Consider the following 26474-nt stretch of genomic DNA (forward strand, 5'->3'; position numbering starts at 1 on the left):
GGAATACAAATTGGAAAAGAAAAAGTAAAACTTTCACTGTGTGCAGATGATACTATACGTAGAGAATCCTAAAGATGCCACCAGAAAACTACTAGAGCTAATCAATGAATCTGGTAATGTTGCAGGATGCAAAATTAATGCACAGTAATCTCTTGCATTCCTATACACTAACAACGAAAAATCAGAAAGAGAAATTAAGGAAACAATCCCATTCACCATTGCAACAAAAAGAATAAAATGCCAAGGAATAAACATCCCTAGGGAGACGGAAGACCTGTATGCAGAAAACTATAAGACACTGATGAAAGAAATTAAAGATGATACAAACAGAGGGAGAGATATACCATGTTCTTGGATTAGAAGAATCAATATTGTGAAAATGACTCTACTACCCAAAGCAATCTACAGATTCAATGCAATCCCTATCAAATTACTAATGGCATTTTTTACAGAACTAGAACAAAAAATCTTAAAATTTGTATGGAGACACAAAAGACCCCGAATAGCCAAAGCAGTCTTGATGGAAAAAAACGGAGCTAGAGGAATCAGACTCCCTGACTTCAGACTCTAATACAAAGCTACGGTAATCAAGACAATACAGTACTGGCACGAAAACAGAAATATAGATCAATGAAACAGGATAGAAAGCCCAGAGATAAACCCACACACCTATGGTCAACTAATCTATGACAAAGGAGGCAAGCACATACAATGGAGAAAAGACAGCCTCTGCAGTAAGTGGTGCTGGGAAAACTGGACAGCTACATGTAAAAGAATGAAATTAGAACACTCCCTAATACCATACACAAAAATACACTCAAAATGGATTAGAGACCTAAATGTAAGACTGGACACTATAAAACTCTTAGAGGAAAACATAGGAAGAACACACTTTGACATAAATCACAACAAGATCTTTTTTGATCTACCTCCTGGAGTAATGGAAATAACAACAGAAATAAACAAATGGGACCTAATGAAACTTAAACGCTTTTGCAAAGCAAAGGAAGCTACAAAGAAGACGAAACAACAACCCTCAGAAGGGGAGAAAATATTTGCAAATGATTCAATGAACAAAGGATTAATCTCCAAAATATACAAACAGCTCATGCAGCTCAATATTAAAAAAACAAACAATCCAATCCAAAATGGGCAGAAGATCTAAATAGACATTTCTCCAAAGAAGACATATAGATGGCCAAGAAGCACATGAAAAGCTGCTCAACATGACTAATTATTAGAGAACTGCAGATCAAAACTACAATGAGGTACCACCTCACACCAGTTAGAACGGGCGTCATCAGAAAATCTACAAACAACAAATGCTGGAGAGGGTGTGGAGAAAAGGGAACCCTCTTGCACTGTTGGTGGGAATGTAAATTGATACAGCCACCATGGAGAACAGTATGGATGTTCCTTAAAAAACTAAAAATAGAACTATCATTCGACCCAGCAATCCCACTACTGGGCATATACCCTGAGAAAACCATAATTCAAAGAGTCATGTACCACAATGTTCATTGCAGCACTATTTACAATTGCCAGGACATGGAAGAAACCTAAACGCCCATCAACAGATGACTGGATAAAGAAGATGTGGCACATATATACACTGAAATATTACTCAGCCATAAAAATGAACGAAATTGGGTCATTTGCAGAGACGTGGATGGATCTAGAGAGTGTCACACAGAGTGAAGTAAGAAAGAGAAAACCAAATATCGTATATTAACGCATATATGTGGAACCTAGAAAAATGGTACAGATGAACTGGTCTGCAGGGCAGAAATAGACACACAGATGTAGAGAACAAACGTATGGACACCAAGGGGGAAAAGTGGTGAGGGTGGTGGTGGGATGAACTGGGGGATTGGGATTGACATGTATACAGTAATATGTATAAAACGGATAGCTAATAAGAACCTGCTGTATAAAAAAATAAATAAAATAAAATTCAAAAAAAAATAGAGCCGCAGATACATAAACTAAGTTTCCGTACATCAATTCTATTATTTTTACTGATTTTTATTTTGAAGCCAAAGCTGTTGGCGTCCAGTTGGGCACCTGAAGCTCATGCTTCAAGGACAGCACGTAACTTTACACCAATGTTACACTCTCTCCACGTTGCCTTTGGGCCCGGGCACACGTGTGTGCACTGTGCCCGCCCGCGCACCCTGTGCAGGGTCACCCAGGACCGAGGTGTTCTTCCAGCTGCTCCTGGGGCAGGGAGCTGAACAGAACCATCACCCGAGACCTGGCCTGCTACTTTCTGGGGAACACTTGCTTGGGACTGGATGCGCGTTTTGTGGAATCCTCTAAGATGCTGGACCCCAGTGAGCCCAATGACAAGACCCTCGGGGCCTCCGCCTCTACCTGTTTCCTGTGGCAAAGTCCACTGCCGGTTCTGTCTTTTCTATTAGTTACTATCTAACCACGGTCCCGATTTGTAAACGTCTAAACTACAATGGAAACCGTTACGAACTTTTCCTTAAGACTTGGGGGTTTTTGTTGGTCTGCAGTCTTTAACCTCAGTCAAAAAACATCAGACATCAGATTGATTACAGATCAGCCTGGGCCACACCCCAAGGCGAAGTCACTCCTCGCTAGGGCTAATTCCAGAACCCTGGGAAACCCGCCCCCTCCTGGTCTCTCACCTTGAAGGGAGAATGATGGCGTTGTCCCCACCTACCTGTTTCCTATAAGTCAGGGAGGAAGAGAGGACAAGGAGATACTGCCTATCAAGAGCGGAGAGGCTGCAGGATAAAAGCTCTCAACGCATGTGCATCACAGCTCCTAATGACACATGCTTTTCTGCTGACAAACGCAGCGAAACCTGCTTATTATAAAAGAGGTAGTTCAGAGCATAAAACATTGCAGCACCGTGGCTACCTGCCGCCTGGGAGCAGGTTCCAGGAGCGTGAAGGTGGGTGAGCAGTGCAGTGCCCAGCGGGCCATCTGGGTCGGGTCTGATCTGACCCACCTTGAGACTTGCCCAGCCACTCGGGACCAGCTAAGGCAGAGCTGCCGCCCTCCTTCCGGGCGGGGGGTGGCACTCCCAGATGCCCTGGATCCCCACCGCCTTTCGGGCTGATTCACTGAGCAGGGGACAGGATTACAGCAGTGGAAGCAGCGATTCCGAGAGGAGGGGGATACATTCATTTTATAGAAGTGAGGCCCGTGCTCTTCCTCACGGCCTCCGTCTGAGAGATTTAGTCACCTGAACATCTGTGTCCGTCACCAGCTTTGAGGAGGCAGTATTTTCCCTGCAGGTGACCCCACGGCCCGGGGAAGAGGCAGCTGTCTGCAGGAAAGGCACGAGGGGCCTGGATGCACAGAAGTCCCCCAAAGCCCACTCACGCGCGAGGACGCGTGCCGGCAGAGGCCGCTGTCCCGGGCCTCCCTGCCTCTGCCCCTTGCCTTGCCCTCCACGGCCCAGACGCGAGGAGCAGAACCTTATCTCCACAGACTACTTAGACCTACTCTTCGACAGATGAAAACAGGACGATGCTAAACATACAAACAACAGCCAGTACTACGACTGATGATTAAGAAAACTGAGGTATCTGAAATTTATACTCAATATTTTGGTACAACAGGTAGGCAAAAAAAATACAACTACAAAAACCAACCCAACTACTGGATTTCTACTTCACTGAGTCACGTGTAACCGGTTCACTTAGTAGCACTTGACACACATGGCAAAACTGTTCGACCAGAGAAACGACGTGTAAGTGAAACTGAGTGTGCTGTCACTATCACGAGTGCCCAATAACATATAAATAAGTAACTGAAAAGAGTCACTTGACAAGAGTTCGGCAGTTCCGACAAATTCAAGGACGCCAATTGGTCATGGCAACCCTGAAAGGGACCCTCGGTCTTTGGCAAATTATTTGAATGATTATGACAGATAAATAGCTACTTTTTTGTTTCTAATTCAGAATGCAAATCGAGTGATGCCACAATTCACCAGAGGAAAAGAATGTTTGAAAAGTCACATGTATCAAACCAAAAGAACGAATTCTTCAAGTGTGTGTGATTTGGCAACAGGAAAACTTTTTGAAGACAAAAGGGTAACCACACAACAGCGCCTTCTGGGCTGGCACAGAGCTGGAAGCCTGGGGTTGCCACTGAACCCTGGTGTCACAGCGCCTAACTACCTCTAGGATACAGTTTCCCACAGCACAAAACCAGCGTGATTTCTCCATTACCTTTTTTTTCTTAAACTTTTTATTCTATATTGGAGTATAGCCGATTAACAACGTTGTGATGGTTTCGCAGTGACTCAGCCCTACATATACATGTATCCATTCTCCCCCAATCCAGTAACTTTTAAGAAGCGGCAGGAGCTGCTGGACCCTCTCTGGGAACAATTATAAAATTATTTTGACTCCGTATGAGTAACTACGACAGATGCTGATAAGAGGCCAGCGCTTCTATGACTCGAGGTAAGCCCTTAGAACTGCTTAACGCAATAGAATTTCGAAGTCAAAAACCAGAATAAACCACTTTTTCTACTTAAGATGATAAAAGGTATGACCCCTCCACCACCAAGGCTTTTGGTAGACTCACCTTTGTTCAAATTCCAACTGAGAACTAATAGGCGGATGATTTATATAGGACTCGTCTTCCGGGAAGCAAGATTTGGTGCCATTTCTTAGTAAGGAGGAGGGTGTCAGGTAACAACCCCCGCCTTTCTATCAGTTAGCTTCTTTGAAGCAAGGTAATATTCATTCCCCAGCCGCCAAATAAAAGCTCAAACACAAAAGGAGGGGAGAGAGACAAAGGTTTTCTCAGGCCAGCGGACTGACTCAACTCTCAGCAGATGCCCGTGATACATCCTTACCATCCAGACTCTCCTCCCTGATTCGACGTTATTTATGTTGTCATTTGACTGAGCTTTTTCTAATAAAACTTTGAGAAGGAGCCAGATTTCAAACATAGAATTCCTGCAGCCAGCATTTAGAAAGTGCCTAACAAAACAGGACGCAGCTAACGGGAGCTCCTGGACACACCTTGTCGCGGGCAAAGAGCACACCCCAGGGTGGAAACCTTGCACGTGAATGAAGAGAACTGGAATTCTAAGGTCTTCGCATTTTTATTCCAGTACTAAACCCTCCTTAGGATCTCCTTCTTCTCTCTCTGAACACTACCGGGATCCTGGCGAGCCCTGAAGCAAGATTTCAACAGGAAGGGTTGAGACAGGGAACTGGCCTGACCTTGGCTAGCACACATTTCTGAACCCCTCAGTCAAAAGGGTGAGTTCTAGCTCTTACTCATTACACTGTACACGCAAAGACACCTGCCCATAGGTTTCTTTTGAAGGCTTTCCTCTACTTTTGTGGACATTATCTTATTTATCCTCAGAGTTTCTAAGTAAAGATTTCAGAAGGCTGTCACGTCACCACTGTGACATAAGGAAAGCCATCCAGAAAGACGGGGACAGAGGATCGTGAAATTCCTGCAGAGAACATGGCTCGCCAGGGACGGGGCTGCCTCCATCATTTGTGGCTGGGGACAGGGCTGCCTCCATCATTTGCGGCTGGGGACGGGCCCGGCTCCATCATTTGTGGCTGGGGACAGGCCCGGCTCCATCATTTCTGGCCGGCTTGCACAGGGTCTCACTTTTTCTGCACCAACGTGAAGCTACTGACATGCCTGTCCCCTCCAATCGGTACGTGTACGAGCTCACGTGTACGACATGTATGTGGGTGAGCTCATTTCTCGGTCCCGCGGACGCACGGGTTGCAATGCACCTCAGGGCACCCAGCCCGGCTCCCCGCCCCGCCCTGCCCCGACCCTTCCTGGCTGCTGGACCCCGCTACATATACACGAGGGCGGGCACTCACGTGGCAGGGGCGGTGCGGGGCAGGCCGAGCGCAGAGACGCTGGTGGAGACGCCGGTGGCGGCGGGCGGCGGCGAGGGCAGCAGGGCACGGAGCAGCGCGGCGGGCACGGGGCCGGGGCGCGCAGCGCGGGGCACGGGGCCCGGTCCGGGCGGCGGAGGCGGCGGCGGTGGCGGCGGGAAGGCATCGGGCCCGGGGACGGCCGCCGGCGGGCTGAGCGGCGGGGGCGGCGGCGGGAGCGCGCTCCACGGGGCCTCGAGCTCGGGGGGCGTCGGGGACGCGGGCGTCGGGGGCCGGGGCGCGCCGGGGCTCAGGCTCTGCGCGGCGATGAACTGCTTGGGGCGCGCGTAGCTGAAGGAGCCGGAGGCCTGCATGGCGGGCGCGGGGCGGGCGGCGGGCGCGGGGCGGGCGGCGAGCGCGCTCATGGGCTCCGAGCGCGGCTCCGGGGGCTCCGGGGACGCGGGCGGCGAGGAGCGCACGCGGGCCTCGCGCTCCAGGCGGATCTGCTGCTGCAGCTGCTGGATCTTGAGCGCGTCCCTGCGGGGAGAAAAGGACACCTTCAGACGGGCCGGGAGAGACGGGAGGCCCTGCGACCACCCCTCCCCATGCCCCCAGCCCCCTCCCCGCCCCGCGGGAGCCCGAGGTCCACCGAGGACACCAATGATCTCAACGTCGAACTGAACTCGTACCCCAGGTGAGCCTAACCGGTTTACAGATGCCAGGGATGGACGTTCTGTCTGACCCGCGGAAGTTGCACTGCATTTTAACAGAACCAGAAATACTAAGAGAACAGCTTCTGACCTGAGTCCTCAGCCCTCTCACCTGTAGCCGAGTTTTGGAAAAACTCTTATCACAATGGGGAAGTTAAAAGAAAGAAACACTTGATTTAAGTTACTTTGGGTAGATTTAGGTGAATCCAACTTCCCTACTTCATTGCTGTCAACTCTGTAGTCAATAAATACCACAGGCTGATGCTGGGGGGTAAGACCTACTTTAATTTCTGCCTTTGCTCCCTAAAAAACATATGCAAAACCTATTCTACCCCCAATTTAGTAGGAAACCGTGAACTGCCAATCCTTTCTACAAACCGTAGTACAAACTGAAATTTGGTACCATATCTGAAACATGCAAACGACACCCATCTTTCACCTGCAGGGGTTCAATAAGCAATAACAAATTATTAATTTTACAGTAATGCAGTTTTAATTTCCCAGGTGTTTTCCATCAGGAAGGGACAGTTTGAATTTTAATTTTTGATAAAGAGGTTAGCAATAAAGCAGTTAGCAATCAGCTAAAATCTTACTCTTATCTTAACTCAAAAGCTTTCCTGTCTAGCTGTATTTTACATCTGAGATGTCTTCCTTTATCCACATCAGATAGTGACCCACAGCTGTGAGAAGAAACTTCAACGGAAGGTGGCACTGTAACAAGCGAATAAAATAGGAACAATCCACAGAGACGCAAAGCTATGCTCCTAACTTGAAACCGTATAAAACTAAGAAGCAAAACCCCCAAGACCGCCTGTCCATAGGTTTTTAACCTTCAAATTCAAAGCAATAAAAGCAACTGAAGCTGTTGATAAAAAGGTAAAAAAAAAAAATTAAAAAAAAATAATTTAGATCTGTTATCAAGTATCATTGGATACGGCAATATCTGTCAAGGAGTTCTAAATTCCTTCCCATGTCTCTGATTCCCTGCTGTAATTATCCAGTAAAGTGATTACATTTAAGTCCATGAAAAGACGCCTTCTTGGGAACTGAAAAGTGTGAGGGGAACATGGCTGTAGATGCTTAATCCAGGCAGAGCATCCACGACTCCGACAGCAATGAACCCTGGGTGGTCCTCTGGAGCTTAACTGGAGTCTTTTAAGAGCAGCTGTGCCAGTGCTAGGATCCACGGGATGCTGAGGTTCCACATGTCTGTGTGGTCTGGCTAGACTGCCCAGCCTTCATGTGTTTAGAACCGGCCCAGGAATAGGACTCATAAAAACCACCCACCAGTGCTCTCATTCTGAATCCCCAAATGCTCCTTTCTGATCTCCCTGCCTTTACTTTCTCTTTCTTATTTCCTACCCACTGCAAAATGCATCCTATTCCTGGACCGTTTCTCCCCAACATTCAGCTGACCTGGGCACCGGGACTGGAAGTGGTCCGTAGGGCCCTGCGGAAGGCACTGCCCCCTCCTCTGGGCCAGCAGTCTTCAAAGAAGCCATACCAGGGAAGCTCTGACCACCACTGGTTCTAACTTTGTCCATGGGGTCAAGTCTACTCATTTGGGCATTAAAAAAACCATCAAGTTTGCTAGCTCAAGAGAGCTTAAAACTGCCAAGATGCTACTGTTAGTGGTAAGTGACAGTTCAAGAAATTAATGTAGCATTTCACAAGAAATGGACAGGCATTCCAGTGATGTGGTCCTAGTATATACTGCATGAAGAACTGTGCCACCTTTTCCACTCCCCTACACTGCGCTGGAGAGGAATGTGACAGGCAGAGAATTGGAGGGGTGGGGGAAGGGAGGGCAGAACAGTTGCTTCGAATCGTTAAGTGTCTGACTTGATTTCTGCACTGATCCTAATATTTCAAAAAAAATATTTGAGTTAAATGGTTCTGACACCCAGATTCTGAGATGACAAAGTGCACAACTCTAAGTCACTTTCTCAGTCCTTGTTATTTTCATAAACGTTGATTTTCACAGAGATAAAAAAGCAAAGGGAATGAAAGGTCCCAGGAAGGCAAGACTGCTTGTGGCCTCTGGAAATTACTGAGAATTACCTGTCACATTGACATCGGTCTTAGAGATGTTTTCCTGGATCTAACTCCAAGGCAAGGGAAACAAAAGCAAAAATAAACAAGTGGGACTACATCAAACTAAAAAAGCGTCTGCACAGCAAAGGAACTATCGTCAAAACAAAAAGGCAGCGTACTGAATGGGAAAAGATACTTGCAAATCGTGTATCCCCTATATAAGGAGTTAATATCCAAAATATATAAAGAACTCAGACAACTCAACAACAAAAACACAAACAACCCAATTAAAAAATGGGCAGAGGTTCCGAATAGACATTTTTCCAGAAAAGACATACAGATAGATGGCCAACAGACACATGAAAAGATGCTCAACATAGCTAATCACCAGGGAAATGCAAATCACAACCACTATGAGATATCACCTCACACATGTCAGAATGGCCATCGTCAAAAAGAAGAAGTAACAAATGCTGGAACGGATGTGGGAAGGAGGGAAAATTTCTGTTGGGGGGAATGTAAATTGGTGCAGCCACTATGGAAAACAGTATGGAGGTACCTCAAGAAATTAAAAATAGAGCTACCATATGATCTAGCAATTCCACTTCTGGTTATTTGTCTGAAGGAAATGAAAACACTAATTTGAAAACATATATGTACCCCAATGTTCACTACAGCATATTTACGATAGCCAAGATATAGAATCAACCTAAGTGTCCACTGATAGGTGAATGGATAAAGAATATGTGATATATTAATCTCTCTCTCTCTCTCTCTCTCTCTCTCACACACACACACACACACACAAAATGGAATATTACTCAGCCATAGAAGCAGAAAGAAATCCTGCCATTTGTGACAACATGGATGGACCTGGAGGGTAGTGTGCTAATAAGTGAAATAATTTAGAGAAAGACCAAAACCATGTGATCTTACTCATATGTGGAATCTAAGTACACAAACACAACACAACACATAAAGATTTAGTCTAGTGGTTACCAGAGGGGAGGGGGTTTGGGGTGGGTAAAATGGGTGAAGGGTGAAGGGGGTCAAGTGTATGGTGATGGACGGTAACTAGACATGCGGTGGGGATCACTCTGCAGTGTGTATGATGGGGAACTATAATGCTTTACACCTGAAACTCACATAATAAAAATAAAATATTTAGTATTTGTAAAACACCTTTAAAAAAGTTATCACTTTTTTGGTTTCCCCATTTTTTTCTGCTGTCCTTTCTGAGAATGAAATGAGAATGCAAAACTGACCTGAATGTCTTGGAGACACTGTGTAAAGGCGGGAAAGTCAGGTTAATACGCGCTGAGACTCAAGCAGGACAATGCAGTCCTCGTGTTAAAGTTGCCTCCATCTAGCCTCTCCCAGCTTTTTTCTCCTCTCCCCACCACAACCCCCAACTCAGAAAGCCTAAGAAAACCTGCTCTCACCCCTCCTTCAATTCTCAAGGCTTCAATACCTCAGGGAATGAGCTGGCTAGACTCTTTGTGATGCACCTGCCACAGTCCTTTTACAAGCCGGGAACCTGTTAAGTAACTTGTTCAAGGTCACAGAGCAGGTACCTGCAGAGCCAGTCAGGTCAACATAAAAGAATCCGGACCTTCAATGTGGTTTTTAAAAAGTCTGTGGTCATCTTTCCCTCCTGGGGACCTCCGCTCTCATGCCTCTTTGCTGCCATAGAAACCAGGGTCTTTAGGATCGGAATCATCGAAGTTTTAAATACTTACACATTTAAGAATATATTTAAGATCTCTGACTTTGAACTTGATTCTTCCCAGGGTGAAATGGTGCAAAGACGAAGATCTTGGCAACCCAGGAAGGGGATGTGTCAGGACTAACTCAGGGGATTCCCTTCTCCATGACAGGAAATCACAAATCCTCGTCCTCCCACCCCGATGGTTTGGACACAGCTTTTAGCAAGAACAGTTTCATGCTGGTTGGATGGGGAAGGTTCAGATTTGACAGGGATAAGTAGGGCTGTAGAAACCATTTTTACTTTCCAATTCAGTAATCTCTCCTGCCACCTGATTAAAGCAGTCTTGGAGAAACCAGCCAGCCGGGCAGCAGTGTAGAGCAGGGGGCAAAGGCTGGCCGGGCAGGGGGACGGCGCTGGCCAGACGCATGCTGTCCCCAGGGTGAGCTCAACAGACTCCCAGAGACGAGCACGACTACATCCACCTTGGTTACCTTACAGAGCAGACCTTAGTGACGGAGATCACGTGCTTCCTGCAGGGACCTCCCTCTTCACGGGCAAGGGGACAGCAGTGGCGCATGGGAGGGGGGCCTGGAGACTGGGCTGGGGCTGGGCGCTAAGCCTGGGACCGGCCCGCACCTACTGCTCACAAAGCCACGCGGGGTGGCAGGCGGGGGCCGACTCCTCCCCAACCTGGGCTGGCCTGACACAGCCCAGCAGCCCTGGGAGGATGGCTGAAAAATCCCCCGTGGGTCAGGTTAGCGAGGTCAGGGCAGAGCCTGGGGGCAAGGGCTCGTGCTATTGCACATCACCCTGTCCAAAGTGCTCAGTAAACAGAAAAGGTTTATTAAAATGTTAGTTATGATTACTACAGTTCGCTTTGTCTCTGGGGACCTGCAGCCCAAGCTTAAAATGAATGACATGAAAGTAAGCTTCTGGAGAACAACTTTTATGTAACCTGGAAATTCCCAGCACGTCCCTGTGGATCAAGGGCTGGGTTGCCAGCGTTCACACTGACCAGGACGGAGCAATTACAATTGTCCGAGAGACTCTCAGGGTCGCGAAGCTGGAAAACATTCATGCTTTCAGGACAGACAGGCTGTGGGCTTATATATTTTCTTTCCCTTTTTACTGGATACAGAAGCCACTGCACGGTGAGTTACAGACCTGCGCCCTCTGAACCGGGTCCTGCAGTTCGTAAGGACTCCGAAGGCAGGGCTGTGACCTGCAGCGTCCTCACAACACCCCGCCGCACACAGGTGAGGGACACGTCACCGCCAAGCACAAGCATCTGGTCACTCCTGGCTGCCGTGCCCTGCCGGGTCCACGAGGTGTGCCCCGTCAGGCCGTCCTGCAACAGAGCCCGCCCTGGACTGCCGAATTCCAACCATTTCCACATGTAGGAAGGTAAGCGAATGACAGACAAACTGCTGGGTATTCCCACAAGGGAGTCCTCTCTGGCTGGGATTCGCTCAGCACTGTCTGTATGAGAGCTCAACACATGAATTCTGGGAGCTTATAAACTAGACAGAATATAAAACTCCTACAGGGGCTTCAGTTCAAGAAGGACTAAGTGCCCTCTACGACTTTATGACGTCAGTCCCTCAATGGCCTCGTCTACACTCAGGCTTCAGCGTGTGTCTTCCCAGCACAGCAAACCACGGCCACTGGGTGAGGGTGGAGATCCAACACCTGACTATTGCCCCTGGTAACAGGTGTACAGATCACAGTCCTGAAGGCAATCATCTACACGCTCAAAATGAGTTCCTAGCAGCCAAATGAGGGTGTACTGCCTTGGGTTTAGGGGGGTCACAAGTGCAAAGACAACTATGAACTTAAACGCACGCCCCTAAGGTTGGGGGAGAGAGCAGGGATAAAGATTTGGATGTTCTCTGATCTTTAATGCGCCTTTAAGATCGTCAACACAGAACTTCTCTGAGATGTTAAAAGAATTGGGGGGAACAAGATGGACAGATGCTTAACTGTCGGTCTTACAATGAAGTAAAGCATTTGGCATATTTTAAGGTTCCACGTGGTTCATGTTTCCTCGAATTACCATTTTATGATTGAGAGGCCCGTGCAGCCCGTCTGGTCATTTTCACCTCAGGTATGTTTGCTGCCTTGAGTATCGGAAGCAGGGCTGTGCAGCCTGGCCCTGTACGAATAAGTTTTGACCAAGGGCAAAGTGTCCTGTTTTTCAAAAGAAACAACCATTACCTACTCACCAAATGGCTTTATTCTCCTGGAAGAACAAAAGGCATTCTCCCACTTCTCTCCCCTTCCAAACATTTTCAGTTTGGTATCTCCCTCTCTGCTCAAAGGCAGGCACTCAACTAAATACTGGCTGCATTTAATTAAAGTCCCAGATTTCTGTCAAGTGGAAAACTAGCTGCTCCATCAGCCTCGCTGGCACTCGGGGCACCGCTGCGTCTTTCTAAGGGGTAAAGCCACCTTCTTGCAGACAAAGCCACTGCCACACAGGCCACTTACAAGGAGAAACAAGCAACCAGAGACAGAAACGGTCAAACAGTTCAACGGCTTGGCCTCTAGCTTTCTAAGACTTTGGACAATTCACTTATCCTCTCTGGGGCCCAGTTTCGCAATCTTAAAATGGAAATCTATAGTGTAATATCCGCGAGGTCCTAACAAACTCTCAGATCTTACGATCCTTACTCTTAAAAGCCCAGCAACATTTAAACATTATAAAGAACCTACTTTTAAAGGAACTTGTAAAGAACTAACCAAGTCCCAGTATGGGTTTATCTGTATCCATGTTAACCTCAAGCATCTCCTGTCTTCACATCCATTTCAAGTGGTTTGGAAACATGAACACAGCACATTTTGCTAAACAGAAATAGATTTTAAAGGCATCAGAGTGGCAAACTAAAGTAATTCCACAGTACATCCTTTTCTAAGAGGAAAGACAGTTCTATACTGAATAATCATCACTTATTGGTTAACATTAGTTACATTTCTTTTTCTTAAGACACATATACCCATAGATAAACTCCATTCAAAAATTAAGCAAAACAGCTTTTGGGTGTTTTGTGGCTGGATGCGTTTCTGCTGTGATGTTCTCTCCTAGGGAAATGTGAGCTCTTTCAGTGACTCAGTAGCCACTGTTGTGTTAATAAACCTTTCTCCTCGTCTTCTTTGTCCTCTGACCCGATTTTGTACGCCTTCTACCAATTAATGTAAGGGGTTCCCTCACCCTAAAGGTAGGGCCTCACTCCGGCTGCCCTGCAGCCCCCGGCCCCGACGGTACCACCCTCCTTCCTGGAGCCATCTCCCCCCTGACCTTTGACACCAGACCCATCCTCGCTCCCCACCCTTTGACACCCCGCCTCCCCCATGGTCTTGCCCAGCTCTCTGACTGTGGGTCCCACCACGATCTAGGGCTCCCTGATTTTCTCCGCGTCACCCTCACCCCCCCGAGCCCCTGGAGCCCAGACCTCAGTCCGGAATCCCAACTGGACGACCCACTTCCATGTATCAGAAACACGCTGCTTCACTTCCACTCAGCGTGTCTAAATCAGAGTCCCTCTCACCCCTTACCCACTGTCTCAGGAATCCACGCCGAGCATGACAGGAAGGCGTGTCCTCGCCCTCTGACAGCTGACTGACCACACGGATGGGACCCCCTAGAGGGAAGGCAACCAAATGGGGGCCAGCAGGTAAAAAGAAGCCCAGAGAGAAAAGCCTAAAGAAAGACAGTGACCACCGCCTGGGGCCAGAGGACCCGAAGGCCAGTTTCATCTGAGCTTCACGCGCACAGCAGCTGCCTCCTCCACCCCCGCCCTTTCTACGGCTCACGTTATTTCAGACGCCCTCTAACTCACTGAAGAAAGGGGCCTGGAGACCGACCAGCCCACTCTCCTTACTGCACAGGCACACGAGACGTGACGTGGCTGCACAGGTCTTCAGCCGCTCGGGGCAAAGGCCTCATCGGAACATGTTGCTGGTGAAAACAACACTAAAGTTAATCTAGCTGCACCGTCTTTAGCTGATAAACCAGTAAGTGGACGGATATGTCTATTGTTCCTCAAGTTGTGGAAGAAACCATCCGAAGGACTAAAAACACACGGTCAACAGTGCTGACCTCTGGAGATGGAAACCTGAATGAGGTAGGGGGGAAGTCTTGTTTTTGCATTTTACAGTATTTTACACTAGTGGTCTGAATACTTTTTAACCTTGTGTATATAAAAATATAGTGGGAAAAAATATATATAAAGTTCCCAAAACATAAATTTTAAACGTAAAGGTTTTAAACCATATAAAACTCCAGAAGCTAGTACTTTACAGAAGGTCACATCATAAAAGAAGACACAGTGCTGGCTCTTAGCAAATGCACATCCCGGAAGCCTGAGGACGTCCATCCCGTGTACTGAAGCCACGGGGGGCGGGGCGCTCAGGCTGTCACGGTTGCTGCTGGAACCTCCTGCGTCACTGCTAGTGGTAACGGCTGTCACTGAGTACTTACTATGCAGCCAACACAGCTCTAAGTGCTCAGTCTATACCGACTCATTTAATCTTCATAAAAACCACAGAAGATCTTACCATCTCCACTTTACGGATGAGGAAATGAAGGCACAAAGATACATCGAGTTGCTCAAGGTTACACAGCTGGAAAGCAGTGCAAATGGGCCTTGAACCAAAGAGGTCTGGCCGGTGGCTACGATGCACGGCCTCTCTCATCAAGGGAGCAGGGTTTGCCGGGACTCCACACGCACTGGGATTTCTCCAGCCACAGAGGGCCTTTCTGATGTGGGTTCCACCTACCTCGGGCTTGAACTCTGTCCCTCCTATCCCCTTTGCTTCGTTGTTACTGGGATACAGACATTGCAGTGGAGCTCCAAACAGCTACACAGACATAACCTGCTACATCCTGAAGACATCCCTTGTGTATAGTGGAATTACAATGCCCAAGTAGGTAATGTTTACGTCTCCTCCGCCAGGCTTGACAAACTTTTACTCACTGGAGAAACTGTAAGAATATACAAAGTAACTTGAAGGAGTTAGTTTAGAAACTAAGAAATTAATTTGTTCCCTGAATTTCTTATTCCTGTATTTGTATCATCAACCAGCAAACGTTACACTGAGAGACTAGTAAATGCTCATTCCCCACTAACTAAACAGCTATTTACAGCTATACAATCTAAGTCGAAAACACAGAAGAGGGACAGGAAGATGAGATAAACTGGTGAACATTCTCAGTGCATACTTCACAAGTTAAAAGTGAATCCAAATTCCTAATAACATTCAAATACACGCCACATAACAGTAATAAATCCCAGCATGGAGTTTCAGCGCACAGAAGTTCCCACATACTTTTAGTTCTGGCCTTTAGTGTGCTCTTTGAAGAAGATGCTCATTGTAGAAAAAATAAAAGTACGAGAAGAATAATGTCGTAAACAATTGGAATTGAACCCTTAATAAGGACGGCTTTGTTTTGGAAATCAGACAGCCTCCTCTGTCACCTCTGCCACTGGGCTGCAGAAGTGAGTGTGCCACCCACGACTTGTGTGGCCTTGACTGAGACAGCTCTGAGCTTCCTCTTATCTGTGAAACGGAAAGTTGGACTATTTTTAAATCGTCCCTTTAAACACGTTTTAAAATGCTTCCAACTATAAAATGCACTCTCTGGTCTTTTGAGACAGCAATCTGAATATTACTCATTTGCTACGTTACTCGATCTCTTGAGAGACTGCATCACTGACGATGCTGGATTTTTAAAAAATTGTATCTTTTACATGCTGACGAACAACACTAATTTATAAAGATGACTTTCTAGGTTTCTATTAACAAAGGCCCGCCACTGAAGAACTAAACATTTCTGAATGGATAATAATCTGCCAATACTTAAGCCCCCCAAGGGTAAAGCAGTGAAAGGAGTGCACAGCTGGACCCGGGGACCTGGCGTGATTTATCTCCTAGAAGTCGGCCGTCGCTAGTCTCAGCGTTAACGGCCACAGGTTCACGGTGTGGATGCAGCCTCACCTGATCACGAGGCCCCAGTCCAAACCTCCCATCCAAGAGGGAAAACGTTCTTGAAACAACTCAAAAGTGCTCTTTGGCAAGTTTCGGAGATGTGTTCAATTAAGAGACCGGCGACTGTGTCAAGAATTGTCAGTTTTAAGTGGCTGTGACCTTTCTTACTTTGACCTGATGACCTTGACATTCCTTAGCGGCTGGGGAATGAGACGCAGTGGTGATGGATCCGACAGACCCTCGAGAGGCAGACCCAACCCTTCCAGCAGCAAATGAAGTTTATCCAAATGTGTCTTGGGAAGAACTAATAAATGACGTTCCCTCCCTGAGAAATGACTGAAACCACCAAAATAATCCTTAGATAAAAAACCCAATTATTTACTGTAATGACTCTTAAGATAAAAATGAGGTAAATTTATTATAGTTGCAGGATGTTTCCAACAGGGCTACATATAACTGTGTATAGTGAAGAGTCATTCATCTGGGCTTCCCTGGTGGCGCAGTGGTTGAGAGTCCGCCTGCCGATGCAGGAAACACGGGTTCGTGCCCCGGTCCGGGAAGATCCCACATGCCGTGGAGCAGCTGGGCCCATGAGCCATGGCCGCTGAGCCTGCGCGTCTGGAGCCTGTGCTCCGCAACGGGAGAGGCCACAACAGTGAGAGGCCCGCGTACCGCAAAAAAAAAAAAAAAAAGAGTCATTCATCTGGTATTCTAGCAAATGGAATTTTCTATAATATGGTCTTTAGGACCATCTCCAACACAACAAAAACCCTGCAACATCTTGAAATGCCTTTTGAAAGAAGAAAACTTTACAGCATGTACAGCTGTTGCACTGCACTTATTTTACCGAACTTTATTAATCTTTTCTAAAACATACATACTGAAGTTTGGTACACACGTTGGGGTTTATGATTATACTGTAATGCTTTATACACTAGGTGCCCTTCATTTAGGTAAACAGTATATACACCTGGATGTGCTGCTCCATTTTTTTCCATTTTTTTTTGGCCGTGCCACACAGCTTGAGGGATCTTAGTTCCTTGACCTGGGATTGAACCTGTGCTCCTGGCAGTGAGAACGCTGAGTCCTTACCACTGGACCACCAGGGAAGTCCCACAGTCTTTCTAAGATGTAAGACAAAATAATGGAGAAAGCCAGCGGAGTGAGCACAGCATCCGTGTGATGACGTGCACAGATCGGGTGAGGGATCACGCAGATGGAGGGGGGCCTGGATCGCCTCGTCCTACAGAGCAGGAAGCCACTCTGTGCAAGGCCGTGGGAGCTTAGGTGGGAAATGGGATTCCTCGCTCCAGCCTCTCGAGTGAAGACACCGAGGTACGAATGTCTTTCACTAAAAGGTTTTCACTAACAATTAAACCAAAAAGTCATTTCTAACAAGAATATACATAAACATCCCAAAGAGCAAAGGAAAGATAGGGTCCAATTCAGTTGGGTTCCATCGAGGGCCACCTCTTCCCTGACGTGTGCGGGGTGAGCCCCACTTAGTAAGGTAGAGCTGACTGTCCAGTGGGTCTGTGTCCGAGTCACACAGCCACACGGTCCGTGTGTGTGTGTGTGTGTGTGTGTGTGTCTGCATATATCCACACATGCGACTAGATACGGTACTATCAGCATACTGCATATTTTCAGGTTTAAATATGACGTTATTGTCTAAAGACTACAGTTTTGAGTAAAAATGATGCAGAATGTATTTAATTACACTTCTATGCCTAACCTGACCTTTTAAGTATGATCTACTATCTTGACTGCAGCTACCAGTAAAGAAAATGACATCTGTAAACTCAGAAGCAGAAGCAATTCATACCAGGGAACCAGGAGTAATATGTATTTTTGTTGTTAATGCCTTCTGAATAAACTCAGATTAATATAATAGTTGTTAAGTGCAGAAACGGAAAAGTATGAATTGACTAGTGGCTTTTTTCTTGCTGTGGAATTTGTCAGTCTATAAAATACGTCGTAAGACATTAAAGCCACTTACGATGTATGTTAAGGACCTAAGAAACTAAATTTTAGCAAGGGCACCATGCTGTCATCGTTTAAAAATTGTTACTATGTCGTATCAGGAGGACACTGGGACACTGAAGGGGCAGGCACTCCATCCTCCACCGTTTCCGGCGGGGGTGGGGCGCCCTCCTTGCCTGTATCCTTACCCCCCCTTCAGTGAGCGTGGGAGGTGGGTCTGTATGACGCACCTGTGAATGGGCAGGGAAGCCGCTCAACTCCAGGGTGAAGTATCAGCAAGCCCCCTCAGCCCCGCGACACACACTTCTCCTCTCGTACGGACTTGAGGCTTTTTGGATTCCCTCTCTGACTCCTCTGTTCATCACGCGAATGGTCCCAAACTTGAACAGGGAGAAGGGATACCCCCTAGAACATCCATACATCGTTCACGCATTTCAAAGGTCTGGAAGAAACTTAGACATATGGGCCCCCTTGCTAATTAATAAAGCAGTGCACGCTCAAACCAACAGTCCTCATTGGTTCAGATTTATCACAGTGGCTATAACCCCAACTCTGGGAAAGGGCAGAGAAGGTGTGGGTGGGCTCAGATCGACTCAATGCAATGACAAAAAAAGTGTTAAACAGACCCACTCCCTCGTGGAAGGCAACTGGAGGACCATCTACTGATAATACAACACGTGCCTTCACGGGCAGGTCCCCCTCCTCACCTAAGGGCTCTGGCAAATACACGTTGATCGACATCTTTTCAGACCAGCCACAGTTCAGCATCCTTCCCCTCCCCTGAGGACAGAAAGGTTGTCTTTATCAATCCTTTTAAGTTCAGCTGATCTAAACAGTTTAAATTTACTGACACAGGGCTTGCAACATTTTACCTTTCTTGCCCTGTAACAAAATGCTGCCATCAAATTTTGATTTTGAAACTGGTGAGAACACAAGCATAAACATAACCTTTTGGACCAACAGAACCTAACGTTTATGGCTTTTAGTGTTAAAGCACAACAAGAGCTCCTACGAATGGATTCAGTCAAAACACTTCTTCTCTGTAAAACCGAACTCATAATTGTAACTAACAACTGCACAGACTGCTACACAAGGTTTCTTTTTATCTCTTTTAAAATTAAATCCTATTTCTTTTCTTTTTTTTTGGTGGTACGCGGGCCTCTCACTGTTGTGGCCTCTCCCGGCCTCTCACTGTTGTGGCCTCTCCCGTTGCGGAGCACAGGCTCCGGACGCGCAGGCTCAGCGGCCATGGCTCACGGGCCCAGCCGCTCCGCGGCATGTGGGATCTTCCCGGACCAGGGCACGAACCCGTGTCCCCTGCATCGGCAGGCGGACTCTCAATCACTGCGTCACCAGGGAAGGCTGGAAATCAGTTTTTTATTTATTTATTTATTTTGTGGTATGCGGGCCTCTCACTGTTGTGGCCTCTCCCGTTGCGGAGCACAGGCTCCGGACGCGCAGGCTCAGCGGCCATGGCTCACGGGCCCAGCCGCTCCGCGGCACGTGGGATCTTCCCGGACCGACGAACCCGTGTCCCCCGCATCGGCAGGCGGACTCTCAACCACTGTGCCACCAGGGAAGCCCTAAATCCTATTTCTTAAACTTCACATGATAAAAAAAAAAAAAGCCAAAAAAATCCTATTGGGTTTCCATATGCACAAAAGAAATAAACCCTCTTGACCCGCAATTCACACCTCATACAAAACTTAAGTGAATCTTTGACTTAAATATGAACCTCAAACTATAAAATTTCAAGAAGAAAACACAGGAACACCTTTGTGACCATAAGTTAGGCAAAGATTTCTTTGATAGATACCAAAAAGTGGGATCCATAAAGGAACGAAAAACTTGGTAACTTGGACGTTTTACAGTTAAAAACTTCTGCCCTTCAAAATGCAAAAGGGACCGAAAGGACACCGTGAGAAGGATATTCTCCCTCTCCCTCCACTTTCTCTTCCCAGCGTCCACCAGACACCCTGCCTACCGGCCCCTCCTGAGCCGCCCTGCAAGCAAGCAGCACATACAGACGTGTAACACGTGGTGGTTCCACTGCTCTTTGTAACCAGGTTTTTTTCAGTACACGAACTTCCACACTCGGTACATTTATTAATTACTCGGGTGCCACGCTGCCTTCGCTGGTCATGCACAGGATGGGGACCAAATGCTTTGGAAGTAATTCGTTTCAGAGTTTACTTAAGCAAATACGGAAAAGGAACAGATAAAAAACTTTAATTTGTCTGCCTCAGTTAAAACAAACATGAAACTTTCCTAAAGTATCAGTCTCCCTGCATTATTTAGGTCATGCTCCATAGCTTAGCTGTGTCAGCTGCTGGATCCTGGGGAGAGATGCTGTCATCTGGGCCTGGTACCAAAATATTATTTGAAGTACACAGAAACCAGTTTCTTCAGCGGCTTCCATGTCTTTGGGTATGGGTGTCCGCCAATAACGCAATCCTCTCTTAAAGAAAACTGAGAATCTCTGTCGTCACTTTGATAATTAGAGAAAGAATTTGCGTCCGGCTGAACCGCAAACATGTCAACACTACAGAGCCCAGTTCACGCTTAATGGCCCATTTGATACCTAAGTGGACTAGAAGAGGACTCACGTCTCCCTGGAACTCACCGTCCTGCTTTATTTCTTCACGGCGTTTACCACTGACATGATGTATCTTTTACACTCTCCACCTGAATGCCAGCCCTCCACCCCACCTACTGCAGCCCTGGGAGGGCAGGGCCTTCCAGCCCCTTGGCCGTGGCTCAGGGTCTCGGGCAGGCCCTGACGCACAGGAGGTCCTGGGCTGATACTTCTGCACTGAAGAACCTCCATTTCTCCTACTGGGATTGGCTACTACAGGTTTGCAAGTTCAGCAGATGTGACACAATTGGGATGGCCATTTAGAATATTTAACATTGCTTCTGCTACACTGATTTGAGGTGTAAAGGGCTGTGGGTTCCCTGCTTTACACCCTCGAGACCTGTGCTGTCCAAACATGGTGGCCACTGGCCAGATGTGGCTGCTGGGCACTGGCCACATGGCTGGTCCAGCCCAAGAGACGCTGTGAGTGTAAAAATGATCTCACTAACCATGTTTATGTTACATGGGGAGAAAATAATATTCTTAATCCTCTGGGTTAAACACAATGCATTATTAAATCTAATTTCACTGCTGCTTTTTCCCTTGTGGTATGACTACTAACTGATACACTGAACCTGTGTATGTGGCCTGTGTCTGTACTTCACATCCTACTGCTCCGGGAAGCTTAGTTCTAAACGTTCCCTGCACCTCCGACTGAGGGGACTGCCTCTTTCCCCTGTTAGATACGCACCGGGGTGGACACACTACAGGGCCTTGGGGTCTGAGGGCCCGGCCCCGGAGGCGCCAAGCCAGAGGCAGCGGACGGAGCTGCCACGACCGTGGCACAAAGCTGGCCCCCAATTTCTTACCCATTTTCTAGTTTGTTTGCTGACTTCCTGGCAAACGGTACCAGAAACTATTCTGACACTGTGTTTCTGACCCGTCCCACTCTCTAAGACATTCACCCAGCTGCTTGGGGCCCCTGGTCAGGACGGGTGGGAATCACCCCTCACCTCTGGCCCAGCGCCCTCTTCAGGCAGAAAGGGAGATCCCCAACTCCACAGAGAGCCTTCTACCCCCAGGGTCACACTGCAGGGCCTCGGGACGTGGCATCATCGGGGTGCGGGGCAGAGCTGCGAGGCGACAGGCCCGGGGCTGCGGGCTCAGGGAGTGGGGGGAGATGAACTCCACGGAACAGAGCAAAACCCCAAATGACGTAACATGTCAACCAGAGAGGGAACGACCAAGTCACAGAGCCCAGCTTTTATCTCAAATTTGATTTTTTCCTCCAGTTTATACAAACGTTTAAAGGAACGTCACGCAGAAGCACAGAAACAACAGCCTCCGCCTTGAAATGTGCAGACTGTCATTACATTTGGAGCAGGTTAGGGGCAGGGGGAGAATCTAGATTGCGTACTGTGGGCAGAACAGGCTGGTCAGCATGACCTGAGAGACACCCTTGCAGTCGCTTCCTGCTGCAGTGTGTTCTGAAAAGTTAATACAGTCTCCTCAACGCTGGTGCCAGTATCTGTCTGTTGACCCGAAACACTGTATCTCAGAGAAGAGCTGCCAGGATACGGAGAGATCGCAAAGGATACTGTTTTCATCCTCTGCGTAAAAGTTACAATGTTAATAAAAGTATTATTTATGCTTGATCAAACAGTATAAAGAGAGATGCCAGGAGAAACATCTTACAGCGCACCCAGGAGTGTAACCCTTGGAAACATGCCTCCTGGTGTTACTAAGGCAGTTTGGCTAAAAATAGCAAGCAGCCCCCAGCCCCCCTCGCCGCCCACTTCCCCCTGGAATCCAGCTGATGGAAATAAAACATGTGGAGGGGCCTGACCCCCTCCGCGAACATTACATCAGTCTTCCTTATTAGGAAAACTTCTTCCAACCTAACACTCGGCCCACAACAATCAGAGTTTAATTCTCAATGAGCAGTTCTAGGAGAGCTGTCCTAACCAGAAGGGTCTGAACACCGGGAGGAAGTGGGCGTCAGGCAGGCTCCCTTCTACCACGGCATTTTAATTCTCTGCACAGTGGCGCCGTGACGGAAAGCATTAAGGAGGTACATGTTTCATGTTCCCCGAAGAAGGCACATTTAAAAAAGCACATGTACTCTTCCTCAAATGTTTCCTTTCTATATACTTTCTGACATATGCATGTTTACCGTGAACAGAGAGAGGAGAAATCAGAAATTCTTCGATTCTTGATTTACCATAATTGCAATATTGGTTCTGACCAAAGATTTTGGTATCTGACCTTAAGATGATGAGAAGATGATGTGGAAGTTAAGAAGCTGAGAAAGACCCCCCTCCCTCCCCCTCCCTGAACCTTTACTGTTATGTCTGATTTGCTAGACAACTCTGGGTTATCCTTTGGGCTCTGTTACCATATTAACATGTTAACCTGGCAACAAAAGCAAAAATTAACACGTGGGACTACATCTCCAACTAAAAAGCCTCTGTAGCAAAGGGAAACATCAACAAAATGACAAGGCAACCTATGGAATGGGAGAAAATATTTGTAAATCATCTATCTGTCCAAAATATATAAAGAACTCAAAACAACTCAGCTGCAAAAAAATCCCCAAACAGGGCTTCCCTGGTGGTGCAGTGGTTGGGGGTCTGCCTGCCGATGCAGGGTACGCGGGTTCGTGCCCCAGTCCGGGAAGATCCCACATGCCGCGGAGCGGCTGGGCCCGTGAGCGATGGCCACTGAGCCTGTGCTCCGCAACGGGAGAGGCCACAACAGTGAGAGGCCCGCGTACCGCAAAAACAACAACAACAACCCCCCCCAAACAATCCAATTAATTACCAGCAGATTAACTAAATAGACATTTTTCCAAAGAAGACATTCAAATAGCCAACAGGCATGTGAAAAGATGCTCCGCATCACTAATCCTCAGGGAAATGCAAACCAAAATCAGAATGAGATCTCACCTCACACCTGTCAGGATGGCTGTCGCCAAAAAGAACACAAACACTGGGGAGGGTCTTTACTAAGGCAGCTCGGCTAAAAATAGAACACAAATAAAGACGGGAGAGGGTACTGGATGAAGCCTCCTATATTGTTGCTGGGAATGTAAATTGGTGCAGCCATTATGGAAAACAGCATGGAGGGTCCTCAAAAAATTAAAAATAGAACCACCATATGATCCAGCAATTCCACTCCTGCGGATCTATCCAAAGAAAACGAATTTACTGTCTTGAAGAGTTACCTGCACACCCATGCTTACTGCAGCACTATTTACAGCATCCAAGACATGGAAACTACCTAAGTGTCCGTGAACAGATGAATGGATAAAGAAGATGTGGTACATATACACGATGGAATACTACTCGGTCATAAAAAAGAATGAAATTTTGCCATGTGCAGCAACATGGATGGACTTGGAGGGCATTATGCTAAGTGAAATAAGTCAGACAGAGAAAGACAAATGCTCTATGTTACCACTTATATGTGGAATCTTAAAAACAAACACACACACACAAAACACAACAACAGTAACAAAAAAATACCTCAGGTTAATAGAGAACAGATTGGTGGTTGCCAGAGGTGGGGGAAATGGGTGAAGGTAGTCAAAGGGTACAAACTTCCAGCTGTAGGATAAATAAGTCATGGGGATGTAATGCACAGCATGTGACTATAGTTAATAATACTGTATTGTGTATTTGAAGGTTGTTGAGGGTACATCTTAAAAGTTTTCATCACAAGAAAGAAAATTTGTAATGATGTAAGGTGATGGATGTTAACTCAACTTACTGTGGAGATCATTTCACAACATATACTTGTATCAAACCGTCGCACTGTACACCTAAAACTAGCACAATGTTATTCGTCAATTATATCTCAATAAAACTGGAAAAAAGAAAATCATACTTTAAAATGTTATACGATAAACTTGTTTTCAAAAAAATACGTTAACTGATCTAGACTTCTTGTTATGAAAGGTAAGACTTAAGAAGTTAAGACGTACGTGTAAAATAAAAATTAACGAAGGCAAACCTCTGCCTTAAACAATTACCTTTCCATGAATATAAATAGGGTTATTTAGCAGTTTGCTGACCTACTTGGTATTTGACTTTTCTTTCATCTTGACATAAGGACTATTTTCATCGGAGAGAAGAAAGGGTTACAAAAAAGTCCTAAGTCTCCAGTCCACAACGGGGCAGTGGCGTTAACAAAGGTAACAGTACATCCTAAAGCGATTAATTTAGAAACAAGCAATCCTGAGCAGCAAGGGTCCAGGGCGTCCTGCTCTGTGTACAGTGAGCCCCTCTTGACAGGCAATCACTAACAGACTGTTTGCTCTCTCCCCGGTTTCCAAGGTGGGTCCCTGACGAAACCCAATGAGTCACGTGTTCATGGAACCGGGGAGGGAAGAACGGCTTTCAGAGGAGGGTTCTGGACAGAAGGAAGACGGGCCTGGAGGGTGACTGGAACAGCTCCAGGCTTGTACTTCGACATCTAGCTCATGACTGAACTTTTCTCACTTGAATGTTTTCAAAGGCAAGAAAAACAAATACACCCGAATCTCTTCTGCTCAGGACCTGGACAGTCCTCACTGTTTCCATGATGGGCCGGGCACTGGTGCCCTGGGAAAGCAATTCCATTTAAGAACTCAAAGGGCTTTCCATCTCTGGGGAGTTTTCTCCACATACTTCTTACCGCTTTAGGGATTAAAGGCGGTGTGTCCTTCTCAGGAGTGAGGCTCTGGGGTCAGACCGCCCGGGTGAATTTACTGGCCGAGTGCCCTTGATCCCTTAACCTTCCTGAGCCCATTTCCTCATCCTGGAGTAGGGCTTACAACGGGATTTCTCTCCTGGGCTGCAAGGGTGAAGTGAGTTAGGACATATGGAATGCTTAGAGCTACGCTCGAGCAAACCTTCAAGAAGTGTAGCAATTAATATCCAAGATGACCATGTAATTCAGTGTCCAAAGGGGGACCTTTTTGTCCAGGAAAGACGTGACCTGGACTCGCCCCCAATAAGCAGACTGACAGTCCTGGGAAAAGTGGAACCTACGGTGATCCCAGTAACACTCCATGGTGCCAAAGCCCCACAGTGCAGACATGAACTGATTTAGAAAATTAACAAAATGTGTGTGTCACTGGTACCAGAGGGTCTGAGATCAGAAGAAGAATGCCTTAATTTTAAGAAAAACCAGTAACTGTAATGTAAAAGTGTTTATCTTAAAACAGACCTAACAGTTTTATGTGAACCACCCATTCTGCTGACCTCAGAACATTCCTTTGCAACATCATCCCAAATGCACTGCAAAGATTCATTTCAACGGTTTTGGCAACGTGGTCACTTCCTCAGAGCCCCTCCCCACAGACATCAGGGAGCCGCGGAGGAGTAACCCGAAGAAAGAGGTGACAAGGGCACCAGTTCACATCCACAGACTCAGGCGTGCTCCACAGGTGCAGCTCTACGGGGAAGTGGGCCACTTCCCTCCTACCTGGGCAAGAGCCAGCACAGAAACATATCTGTTAAGAATGAGCTTTTCACCTCACGCCGGTCAGAATGGGCATCATCAGAAAATCTACAAACAACAAATGCTGGAGAGGGTGTGGAGAAAAGGGAACCCTCTTGCACTGTTGGTGGGAATGTAAATTGAACAGCCACTAT

At 47.0% G+C, this 26474-nt stretch overlaps 1 protein-coding gene across 2 annotated transcripts in view; it reads right to left on the reverse strand.

Annotated features, from left to right (window-relative positions):
- The window catches only part of PALLD (palladin, cytoskeletal associated protein), a 394011-nt gene that overhangs the window by 39453 nt on the left and 328084 nt on the right, over window positions 1–26474 (reverse strand). For both annotated transcript variants that reach the window (XM_069540800.1, XM_060015319.1), the window contains one exon: window positions 5847–6380. In XM_069540800.1, the coding sequence (XP_069396901.1) occupies window positions 5847–6380 (534 nt within the window). The remainder of the gene's footprint in view (window positions 1–5846; window positions 6381–26474) is intronic.

This window comes from Delphinus delphis, chromosome 6 (assembly GCF_949987515.2).
Source record: "Delphinus delphis chromosome 6, mDelDel1.2, whole genome shotgun sequence".
NCBI classification, from domain to species: domain Eukaryota; kingdom Metazoa; phylum Chordata; class Mammalia; order Artiodactyla; family Delphinidae; genus Delphinus; species Delphinus delphis.